Source organism: Apium graveolens, chromosome 2 (assembly GCF_009905375.1).
Source record: "Apium graveolens cultivar Ventura chromosome 2, ASM990537v1, whole genome shotgun sequence".
NCBI classification, from domain to species: Eukaryota; Viridiplantae; Streptophyta; class Magnoliopsida; order Apiales; family Apiaceae; genus Apium; species Apium graveolens.
Window position 1 is genome coordinate 1832804 of NC_133648.1, and position 13351 is coordinate 1846154.

Consider the following 13351-nt stretch of genomic DNA (forward strand, 5'->3'; position numbering starts at 1 on the left):
TGAAAAAGCAGCAGCTAAGGAAGGAGATCAGGAATCTCTGATCTCACAAGAAAAGGAATTTGTTAAAGCCACTTCTTCTTCATCAACTCCATCTCAGGAAGCTGTTCCTGAAAAGGCCAACACACCATCTGTGTCTCCTGTTCAAAAGTCTGTATCTCCTGTTAATACAGGCACCAGTACTGAAATTGATGTTCAGAACCTGGTTGTGCCTGAAGTAATTCTCCTAGAAGCTCCAACAACAACTAATTCATCAACAACACCTGTAACTGATGCTGCTCAAAATTCAGACTTCTCTTCTACACCTTCTCTGCATCTCGATGCTGATGATCAGAATATAGGTGAGCATCAGGATATGACTGTTGATCAGAACTTAGAACCAGATCAGCAATTAGAGGACGCTGAAGCCTCCGTTTCTACTCACACTGTTGTTTTATCAGAAGATACTGATTCTGTAAGTTCTGATGCTGCAAATGCTGGAGATACTGGTGATGCTGCTCCAAATGTAGATGCTGATGAAGCAGGTCCTTCAGGACATGCTCCTCAACAAACTATTCTTAAATCTGAACTTGTTAAGAAGTTTGTTACCAGAGAAGCACCAGTGTCTTGGAGTGAAACTCCTGCAGGACAGGAGTGGACTAAGGAATGGAACTCAGTTTCCTGTGTTCCAAATGCAAAGTATCTTGCTGAGCACTTGACAAAAGCTGATGAAATGTTAATTTCTGATGATTTCAAAACCCAGCTTAGAGTCATTGCATTGAGTACTAAACATCTACAAGGTCTCCATTCAACTACTCATGCTGAGCTACACAAGATTCAGGAAGAATTCATCAAACAGGACCAAATTCATAAAATTGACAAGAAAAAAGTTCTTTCAACCTACCTTTGACAGGATTGCTTATATTGAGAAGACTCAAGAGAAACAACAAGCTCAGATTGATGATATTCTGAAAAATCAAGCTTCTCGGCAATCTCAACTTACTGAAATCCAAGCCTCAGTGGAATTGCTTGTCTCTCTTCTACTACCTGCTGATGCCAAAAAGAGGGAGAAAGTAATTAAGTCCAAATACAAGACTGGCAAGACCCTGAAAGGGAAGGATGATGAAAAGGATTATCAAGGAAACTCTGGAATGGGTAGAGGTCATAGTCAAGGTAGAGGTTTCTCATCAAGAAAAGCTGAAATCACAAGTCACAGGACAAGTTCTGATACTGGGAAAATAATTAGTTCTGCTACTGGTAAAAGGATAAGTTCTTATGAACTTTTAGATCTTGATGAAGAAATGTCAAGACAGTTATTTCTTCAGGAAAATCCAGGAATGGACTTGGAGAGTTTAATGGAAGAAGAAGCCAGACTTAAATCAGAAAAAGTCACATCTAAATCTGAAGCTTCTGGTAAAAATACACTTCCAAAAATCAAAGGCATTGTGATAAAAGAAAGGACAAATACTGAAGCAACATTGGCTAAATCACAACCGCAGATAGATCCAAGATCCAAGGGTAAAGAAAAGGTTGGTGAACCTATCAAGGTTTATGTGGCTCCTGAGAATGAAGAAATCACTGATGAAAAGGATGATCTTGCTCTGACTTCAAGAAAAGTTCTTAAAACAACCTCTGACATGGCTCAAGTTGTTCAGAGTCAAGAGACAGTAAGTTCTGATATTCCAAAGAAGCAAGTAACCTCTGACATATCTCAAGTTAACTTGATTTCAGAAATTAGACCAAAGACACTCCTACCAGCATTCACTAAAGCAAAACAGACTCAACCTTTGAAGACTGCTGCAAGTGGTTTTCAAGCAAGAGTAGTTACTGGAAAGGAAGCAAGAGATAAAACTAGATTGGGAAGTGCTGATGAAAGAAGAATACACACTACCAATGATCCAACTTCCTTGAGTGAACCAGGTATTGGAGCAACTCCTGATAGATTGAATCAACTGGAATCTGTACAAATGGTTTACCATACCTACTTGAAAGAACACATCTTGTTATACTTCATGACAGATGGTAGAGTTTATCATATAAGGCAAAATGCCATTCCATTGAAGTATTTTGAAGAATTGGAGCATGTACTATTCTTACTTCAAGTGGATGACAGATTGACAGGAAGTGCTGCAATCTATTTGAAGGATCAGATTCAGAGACAGAAAAGGCTTTATTCTGTTAAGTCTTACAACACATATGTTCCAAAGTACAGAGATCACAAGGGTGATATAGTTGAAATGAAGCCCAACACTGCTAAAATTATAACTACCTTTCTGGGTTACAGGGCTGTGGAATTCAATCTTGAGTCTGATAAAGCTTATTTGATCAGACTAGATCAGGATATAAGAAAAGCAAAGATTAATGGTCTCAGGGCTGCAATCTTTCAAATTGGTGAAGATAATGCAGAGCTTAAAGATGCTAAAAGGAGAATGATTGATGAACTTAGATATGCTGAGAGATGTTTGTTGAAGAACTATCTCAGAACAACTCCTGACATCAGAGAGATCAGAAGATGAAGCCAAGTCAAGATCTACAACTGATTAAATTCTGATATTTGTACAGACTGAAGCTGTTATCAGAAGTTAAATATTGGTAAAGTTTTAAGGACTGTAAGTTGTAGTTATCATATTCGAGAAGATTATTCGTAGTAACCCTAGCAGCTCTCGTGATATTTGTTCATCACTGAGAAGTAACAGTTCCATACTATAACAGAGTTTATTATTTTAATAAAGTTTGTTTTCTGTTACTTGAGATATTAAAGTTCGATTTGATTGTACTTTACACTGTATTCACCCCCTCTACAGTGTGTGTGACCTAACACAATCATTCTCACATAAATCAATTTTTTCATATTCAACCCTCAAATCCTTCATAATTTTTTTCATTGCATAATAACTTTCGGGTAATGTATGTTTTTTTGGTAACACATCCGTAAGAAGTTTAAGCAAACCATCAAAAGTTTTATTACTACAATGCGAGTTATTTTTGAATTCCAATAATTTGGTGGTAAAACTTAATCTTGTGTACTTATTTTTTCAAATTTTTCCTTTTTAAACTTTTCCGGTAACCGGATTTTTTGAGAAAAATTATGACACCTGTTAAAAAAAATTTACGAGAGGAAGTAATCGGAAAAAGTTAAAAATTAAATAATCTAAAATATGAAAATTTTAATTTAGGAACCTATAACGATTTAGGCTCCGTTTGGAATTGTTGTTAAAATTGTTGTGCTGTTAAAAAAAGTGTTGTTGAAAAATCAGATGACAGTTTGGTAATTTTTTTAATATGTACATGTTTTGATGCAAAAAATTAAAAATAATAATGCTTCCGGTAAGGTTTGATGATGAAATCAGCATCTGCTTCTCGTAAAAGCTGAAAAGCACCTTTTTTTAAAATCATGGGGGGACTTGTTTTCTCAAGCATCAATTTTTAGGCCAAAAACACTTTTTCGAAAAACAGCTTTAAAATTTAACAAACAGGTTTTTAACTGTTTTTCAGCAAAAAACTGTTGTTACCAACCACACCCTTAATCTATTTTCCCCTGACGAAACGCCCCCTTACAAACAAAACTAGACTAAGCGCCCGTTTGGGAAATCTTAAAATAAGTAATTTTTGACTTAAAATTAATAAGTGGCTTAAAAGTGATAAGTAGATGAACACTTATAAGTTATTTAAATGTTTGGTTAATTTTAATTAGAAGACAATTTTTTTTAACTTAAAAGGACTAAAATAAATAATTTTTAAATTTGATTATCTTAATTCATGACTTTTAAATTAACTTAACATTTAAAAATATATATTTAAAAACTAAAATTAATAAAAAAGTGAAAAATCAAAATAATTTGAGAAAAAATACGTCATTACTAACATTCGACTTATCAACTTATAAGTTATAAATTCAACTTATAAATTGGGTCGGCAAACAGTCCTAGATAAGTACTTACGGGCTTATAAGCCGGAAGTAGCTTATAAATTGTGTTGGACACGTTTGTCAATGCACACTTTTGATCGTTAATATCTTTAAATTCGTATTAGTATTAAATATAAAAATTTCCCTGTATTAAAGTACTGATTAATACGAATTCAACGAGATAACTCATGACTATGTTTGATATTATAGATTAGACGTAAATTAGTAGTTAATCGCTTACCGTGAACAGTACCAAAAGTAAAAGAGGAAACGTATATTGGGACGGAGGGAGTACTCTTTTGCACTATTCAATTTTATAAACTTATCTTTTGTACATTTTAAAAATAACAAATTATAGTAAAACTTTTATAATATGATGGAAACATTAATTATATTCACACTTTTTTTTCACTACAATCATTTTATATATTAAATATTTATTATCCCCACAACTGTATTCACTTTTTTTCTTACATTAAATTACATATTTCGTTAACATCCGTGTTTAAATTATTTACTCCCTCGGTTTCAAATTATTTGTCCATTTTGACTTTTACGTATATTTTAAGGTATTTTGACCGAATATCTCTTTTCATTAATTTTTTTAAAATTTTTTGTTAATAAAAGTTAAAATCTAAAATTTTTATTCATATTTTTTAAAAAAATTATTATTAATAAAAATTTACGATCAATATATTTTAAATTACGTATACAATTAAATTGGAACGAAAGAGTATATATAAATTAACGGGACCGAGATGTCAAGTTGTATGCAGCCGACGCAAAATTTAATTGGTTTCATTTTCTCCCATCCTGGTCCACCGGTTGTTCCGTATACAAGCTTTCTTCTATATGGAGTCGCTGCAAGTCCAGTGAATCAGTGGTCGTTCCTTTTAATTTTTCAAAAATCGACTATTTTTCAATATAGAAATGAAAAATATGATATAGGAAACTAGTGTTAATAATTTAACAATTTTTTTCATCCAACTTTTTAGATTTTCCGGACCAGTTGTCAAAAGAGAAAAAGAGAAAGATCATCCTTATCAGGATAAAACAATGTCCGCATGTGTCGGTATAGAGTCTGACACGTATTTTAACGTTCCTTTATAATATATTTGTATAAATTATTTAAATTTTTTTTGAATAAAAATTTGATATTTAAAGTTTAATATAGAAAAAAAAATGCAATTATATTTTGGGGTCTTTTCAAAAATACCCTAATCTAAAAATATTTTTACAAAAATATTGTAATAACAATTGTAATAACAATAATAATAATAATAATCCAGTCACTGATAATTAAATTTGAATTAAAATTAATTCTCAAATAAATAAAATTCTCGCCCATGTCGTCTCTTGTACGCGAGACGCCGAGACATTCGCCCAAATCACCCTTCGACCCAGTGCATGGCGGGGCGGCGGCGCGCGTGAAGCACACAACAACACAATGGACCATCACACACCTTAGTAGTTGTATACTACTCATGTGTGATACCATATAAAACACACAACCCCCTTTATTTATTTAAATGTGGGACAAACTCACAAACATTCTCAAAAATTCCGAACTTTTCCAAACTACTTTCAACTCTCATTTCATATAGATTTCATTAAGAAATTTTTTAAAACTATACATGAAAATTTAAGTTCAAATATAATTGAACAAATTCCAATCATTAGATTTTAAGATTAATATCAAGAACATAATTAAATTAAGTTCTAAAATCTTAATTTTCTAACACTTTGTTTAACACTTTGTTCGGTAACGATGATTATTTGAAATTAAGAGAGCGCTCGAAAAATGAATCAGTTATTGTTTTGTAATATTTTCGTATGTTAATTTATTTATGTCAAATTTGAGTGCACACGTGTTTAAATTTGAAACTTAAGAGTAATACGATTTTTATTTTACTTTTTATAGATATATAATTGGTTAAATTGTAAGAAATAAAATTATTAATAGTACAAAAATAAAAATATAATTCAAATATATACTAGTAAAAAAGAAAATATCGAGTTCGGGTTTCATTTCGAAAACTCAAAATCTAAACAGAATTTTGACCGCTATTTTTCATAAAATTAGTTTTGAACTTAATTCCACTTTCCCCCGAGTTAACTTATTTCTAGAACTTCATTTTGAGATACCAATATCCGTGGCCGGAATAAAAGCATATTCGTTTATTTTTAACCCTGAATTGAGATGAAATATTCATAAAAATTTTAAAATTCCTTACGATGAATTTAATCGAATCTAATCGAGCCGGTTCGATTAAGTAATCTATTTTAAACCTCTACCAGAACTCGATTTGTTTAATTTCACAAGTCGAGTCACGCGGATTCGTTTAACTAAACGAACCGACTCGTTTAACTGAACGAGTCGGTTTTAATGAGTCGGGCGAGCCTGCTAGTTAATTAGTTTTACATTTAATCGAGCCGAATCATCTACGCAAACCCGACTCATTTATTTTCACGAGTCTTGTCGACCTATCTCATTTACCTAAACGCCAGAATCTCTATCCGACTCGGCGTTTATTTTCATTAGTCGAGTCGAGCCAACTCGTGTAATTACCGCCGAAACCTCTACCCGAACTTGGATTGTTTAACTGAATGAGCCGAGTCGAGTCCACTTAAATGAGTTCGAGCCGGCGAGTTTATGAACCGCCCGACTCGAATTATAGCTCTATTTGTTTAGTGGTTGACTGGTTGAGCTTTTATTTATTTTGCGGGAGGTTGAGAGTCTGATTCCTGATGCGTGTGTGTCGACTCTAATGTGTGCGTGTGTAATTAATTAATAAAAAAAAGTTAAACGTGACCTAAAATTAAATATACTAATATATCAGATCTTAGAGTTTCACTCATTTATAATTCATATTAATAAATTTCATTTAAGTTTTAATTCTATCCGAAATTATATGCTGGTGATATACACAAATTACAATCCAAAATTAATGTCAGGAGGGTCACTTGAATATGTGTCGCCGGACCGTTAGGAACACCGTTTTTAATAGAATTAAATTGGATCTTTAGTATCAAGTACTCATAAAAATATAAGATTTATATTTATATATATAAAAAAAATTTAAAAATAATTTACATAACTATATGATCAATACATCTTAAATTAAATGCAAAACTCAAATTGAACAAATAATTTAAGACGGGAAACTAACTAAAGGAAAGGAGGAATATAGCATATTCTCATCCTTTAGTCAACAGGCTTGGCCATGCGTTGAAAATGAAAAAGATGTTATATCCAAATTACAGATCATACTTGGCGAGTCATCACAAAAGACCCCCAGAATGTGGGTCATCCTAGTGATAAACACAACATATTTTAATTTACAATCTCGATCTTTCGAGTCTCAAAAGTCCCTGAGGGCAATAATACAGATTAGGTATATAACTCACATGTCACTTCTTTATATCAGCGCTCCAACTCGTTTAAGTGGTCTCGACTCGGCTCGTTTAGTTAAATGAATCGAGTTCAGATAGAGGTTCCGACTCGTTTAATTACTCGAGCCGGCTCGGCTCGACTCGTGAAATTAAACGAGTCGAGTTCGGTTAGAGGTTTAAACTCGATTAAGTGTAAAATTAAATGAGCCGGCTCGCCCGACTCGTTAAAACCGGCTTGTTTAACTAAACGAGTCGGCTCGACTCGACTCTTGAAATTAAACGAGTTGAGTTCGGGCAGAGATTTATACTCGTTTAACTAAACGAGCTGGCTCGGCTCGACTCGATTAATCTCAGCTCAAATTACGCCCGGCTCGAAACTCGGCTCGCTCGGCCCGAATTACAGCCCTAATCACGGCATTCTTTGTGTCCGCTTTAAACATAAGAGTGGTAACTAAATTAAGTGTACGAGTTATAGTTGATATTTAAATTTTTTATTTATTTTACTATATTATAATTTTAAAATATTTATATAAAATATATAATAATTATAATTTATAACAAAAATTATAGGTTAACTTGTGGTCATAGTTTTTAGGTTCACTTAGTGAATATATAATATTATTTATTTATTTATTAATAGCAGGATAAGATGTGATAGTTTAGTAGGATAAATAGACTACGTTCGGTAGTTTAATAATTTAATAGTTTAGCAATTGTATAATATTATTTATTTATTTTTTAAAAAACTAAAATTATGGGATAACCGTTGAAAAAAATTGTATCTCATTCCGGTTATTTTAATATAGTATAGATATCAATTTTGACACTCATAAGATTTTTTTTAATATTATTTAACTCAAAATAAATATCTAACAAATAACTCTAACAACATATATGTGCTTTAAAACTAAATATTATCTTCATAGAGTTATATATAGTTTTCTTAAATGTTATTAAAACTAAATAAAAAGTTATGAATTCTATTATTTTGAAAAAATATAGTTAGATTTTTAAAAAGTTATCTATCATTTATTTTTAATTTTGTAGTTAATTCTTTTGATTTAAATAAAATTAATAAGATATAAATTTTATAAAATCTAGATATATTTTCATGAATACAAGAATTCATAACTTTTTATTTGTTACGATAAATTCAAGAAAAATCTATAAAAATCTACAAACAATGTTTTATTCTAAAATACATATTTTGAAGTATATTTTTAGATTTAACTTGATTTTAGTAATTTCAATTAATAAATCTTTAAGTTTTTATAACTATATCAATACATGATTTTAGGTTTAGTAATAACTTTTATATTTAACCCCGTTCTATTGCACTTCTTTTCTTTTCTCAGGGGATCAACTTTATAATTTAATTTAACATTGAGGGTCTTGGTCCCCATAAATATATGCAAATTACTTTCGAGGAAAATTTATGTGGATAAAGAAATCCTAAAATTAAAAAAATTAAGTATGAATAAAATTATGTTTATTCACATCAAATTTTAATATCAAAATCATCCCTGATTTTTTTTGTAGACAGATGATTACAAGACCGGGAGAAATTATTCTAATCAGAAAAACCGAATCAAAATATATGAAATCATGATTCGATTCGAGATTTGCATCATAAAATTCAAAAATTATAATCCAAAAATGGATCAAATCCGAAACCGATTATCCAAACTGTCGTGGCGGCCCGACAACCATGTTATTCAGAACATCACCTAATTAATCTTGATATTATCTTCTTTTTAGGTGTTATTTACTCTATGTTCGATTATTGAGGAACATTAAGTTATAGTCATAAGTCGAAAATTTCAAAGACGTCCATTTTATTACAATAACAGGCAAAGGAAAATAGGTGGCGCATAGGTACCAAATATCAAAATGACACTACATAGGAAAATAAGTGACATTTTTCAATTTGATCGATGACGCATTTTATTTATACGTTACTACTAGTCAAATGCTACCACTGAAGTATAGCTAGTACTAGTAGTAGTATTTTATTGACACATGCATGCAGAGCCCTCTAGTTCTGTGGCTTAACTTCGGTGGCCTTAAGTGCTGCCTCTTCTGCTGCAGAACAACACCTACCATGGCAGTAGTGACGGCAGCCGCCGCCTCCACCACCGTGGTGGCTTCCTCCTCCATGGTGGCTGCCTCCTCCATTGTAGTGGCCACCGTCTAAAGTAGCTCCCTCAAGTGCTGCTGCTTCTTCTGCAGAACAACATCTTCCATGGCAGTAGTGACGGCAGCCGCCGCCTCCACCACCGTGGTGGCTTCCTCCTCCATTGTAGTGGCCACCGTCTAAATTAGCTCCCTCAGCTGCAATTTTACAGTGTAAATAAATTAAGTACATCATAATGACATGATTAGGCACTCTGCAACTATATAGTTAGAAATGAAAAAAAATTAAAAAAATAAGACTTACTCTTGGCAGTAGTTTCAGCCAAGTCTCTAGCTGCAACTTCTGAACTAATGAGAAGAGCAAAAGCAATTGACAGACCAAGTAGCAAGAAAATTTTAGAACCCATACTTGTTTTCCAACTTAATTTTTTTTATACTTACTGAAATGCAAGTGCTAATTGATGAGAAGTACTGGTGTGCTTCAGTTTCTATTTATAGCCTAAGAAAGGAACTGTAGTTAAAATCTGTGGGACAAACATCTACCAAAAGTCCAAAACATGGTTAAACCTAAAAGCACTATAAGACAGGCAATTTTCTTGTCACATGCAAAGGGCCTATCCTCGTATTCGAGACCCTAGTCAAAATCAGTTAATAGAACTCTAATATATATATATCATGAAAATTCATATATATATATATATTTATATTTACTTGAAAAAATTAAAAAAATTTGGGCTCTGAATATCGAGGGTCCTAGACGCAAGTCTTGCTCGCTTATATTCAGTTCCACCCTACATACAGTAGGGTAACAAGATTGCTGTATGCTACATATGCATTCACACACAAAATCAAACTTTAGATGTATAGCTAAAAAATTGTATATATCATATGTAACATATGTTTGGTGTAAACCACCCTGAACTGAAATACAATTAATTTAGTGTTGAACATAAAATTAAGCAACCAGTAGTTCTAAAACACTGGAATAAAATTACTTGTTATATATGCTTTTCAATAAACATACCGGATAGATTGGGTGGCGGATCTGAAGTACGCCTCCTTTGAGGACACCATGTTATGTTTTGAGTCGGCCATACTTCAAATTCTAAAAAAAATTGTCATATAAAATAGATCTTTTTAATTTATGATCGTATAACTATTAATACAATTAAATATAACTCAAATTATGAAATATTTACTAGTATTATAAGGAACTTTAACCTTTTTTTAGTGAAAACTTTATAAAAAACATACTCACTCGGTCCCACTGAATTATTTACGTTATTTTTCGGCACACTTTTCAATGCTCGTTTAAAGTATATAATCATTTTTTTTTAATTTTTTTCTGAATAAAAGTTTTATTTTTAAACTTTTATTCAAAAAAAAAATTAAAAAACATTACTCCCTCCGTCCCAAAATGAGTTTCTCATTTTGACTTTTTGCACTGTTCATGATAAACGATTGACTATTAATTTACGTCTAATCTATAAGACTAAATATAGTCATGAGTGATTTTGTTGTATTTGTATTTATGAGTAATTTAATACAATAAAGTTTTTATATTTAATACTAATACAAAATTAAAGATATTAACAATCAAAAATGTGTATTGACAAACGTGTACAACACAAACAGGAAATATTTTCACGCACGGAGGGATTACGAAACTATATTCTATAAAAATTTCAAAATAGGTGTAAAAAGTGAACGTAAACTATCAAATGAGAAGGTGGGAGTAATTTTTATTTGTGCGGGAACACGTGTCCCTGTTGATTTTTACGTATCTGCCCTTTGGATAGATTTATACACACATGCATGCATGGGCTACTAACTACTAGTCCGAATTTCAACTTCCTAATTCGTAACCGACACTCCTATTTTAACGAGCTGTGCGGGTTTGAACCGGCTCGATTCGGATCGAATAAAATCGAGCTTCCATACGAGCCGGTCCCGAGTGGGCTGTTCAAACCCGCACAAGTGGCCACCTCCGGCTACTAGAACGGGGTAGGGTGGTTGAAGATATTGTTGGCTTTTCTACGTAAAGTTCTTATCGAGTCTATCCTAATGACTGAGTTGGCGACAGAGCGCAAATCTTGACCACAGATTTTCATTTTATCCCCTCCTAATTACATTACCATCTTTCCAATTTTAAATTATATCTCGGCCGGCCTATTGGACTTCTGTATTACTATAATTTATAGCGTGTCTAATTTCTGAATTAAAGTTTACAAGGCACTGACTTGAGTTACATACTTTAACGGGCAATGTTGAAAACATCTCGATATTTAATTTAAATATATAAAAACTTTAACTACAATGCAGTAAAGAAAGACTATTTCACCATTACTTAATGTCAGGTTTACTTTAAGTCCAGCTTTAGGAGAGTGAAGGTAGTAATTCGAGTTAAAATAACTTTTATCTCATTTTTTTAATGAAAATATGTTAAATTTGTGTTTATTATCATTTAATTTCATTGTTTTTAAAAATTCTAAAATATAATTTTGGTTGAAAATAAAACTATTTAATTAATTATTCACTTACTTTGCTTTTGAAAATTTTAAAACTCGGAAATAAGATGTTAAAGAAAAAGCCGATACGGACAAATAACCTTAAAGCATCTCCCGGGGCCGGATTTATTAGCTAAATATTCTAGCCACATACATATAGCTAAGAATCCACTAATACGAACATCTTTAATAAAGAATTCTGTAAATAGTTGTCAATATTTTCAAATCATTATATATATTAATATTTTATTTTCACTTGATTTCATATCAATTTGACAACATTTTACTTCGATAATTTATAATTAGCAACCTTTAAAATTTTATTTTATCACTCAATTTAATATCATTTTGACAACATTTTAATCCAATTGTTAATCCGTGATTTCTGATGATGCATTGAAGAAGTCTACACCAAGTCAGATTGTTAGTTAGTTACATAAGTATTAGAGTTTTGTTTAATGTTAACTTAGTTAACCGGATAACCTTTGAGTTATCTTTTCAAAACAAACTCTATTTTGGATAAATCTAATCTATTTCTAATAACCAATCTTTATCAGGTTTATCTCTTTCAAGAAACAAACTAACGGATTACTGGTTTATACTCATTCAAATATTTCAAACCTAATCTTATCTTTTATTATCTTCAAAAGAGTTTGAAATACAATCTATCCGTTACATTCTATATATAACCAACTTGATGTTTTCCAGAAAAAACAACTCTTTGCACTTTCCATCTTACACTTTTTTGAGAAAAACACTCTCTTGATTACATACATTGCTTGTCTAGTTAATTAAGAGATATAGTCGAGTTGTAATCTTTCACATTCTATTCTTTGTACTCGAAAGGTGTATGTATCACTTGTCCCGGTTTGTGGGAGGTTGATTACAAGATCAAGGCCAAGTAGCTGTGTGCTAGATAGCTGTGTGCTAGGGAAATATTTCTTTCAAGTGGGCATATAATACATTCTCTATGCTAGTTGGCATGGTGACTTGGATGTAGGCCATAGACTAGGTATAGGGGCTGAACCAAGTGAAAAATTCTTGGTGTTCTTGCATTGTTTTATTTCCAACATTGCACGTTTAATTTTCTGTAATTTGCATTCTGTTGTTAAATAGGGTCTGTCTCATTTAGATACGGTCTGTCTCATTTAGATACAGTCTGTCTCATTTGCAATAGAGACTGTCCCATTTGTGAACAGTCTTACATTAACTGTAATTCGATTGTGCCTACGAATTTCACCAATAAGTAACAATATTTAAAAGTTACCTATATGCCGGTACCTAAAATAAATTAAATGACTCATGAACTAAAAAGAGTATTATTAATGTACATATTTTTTATATTTATATATGTATTTTAATTAATTAAAAAAGTTATCAAGTTGATAGACTTGACAGGCAGCTCTTAGTCTCTTGACAATCATGGAAATCTAAA

General features: G+C 31.8%; 1 protein-coding gene across 1 annotated transcript; it reads right to left on the bottom strand.

Moving 5' to 3' along the window:
• Window positions 1-9094: 9094 nt before the first annotated feature.
• LOC141706652 (glycine-rich protein DC7.1-like) lies at window positions 9095-9880 on the bottom strand. The gene is made up of 2 exons (XM_074509433.1): window positions 9714-9880; window positions 9095-9607 (listed from the first exon to the last, which is right to left on the bottom strand). The coding sequence occupies exons 1-2, from the start codon at window positions 9814-9816 to the stop codon at window positions 9312-9314; spliced, it is 399 nt and encodes a 132-aa protein (XP_074365534.1). The 5' UTR covers window positions 9817-9880; the 3' UTR covers window positions 9095-9311.
• Between the last annotated feature and the right edge of the window lie 3471 nt (window positions 9881-13351).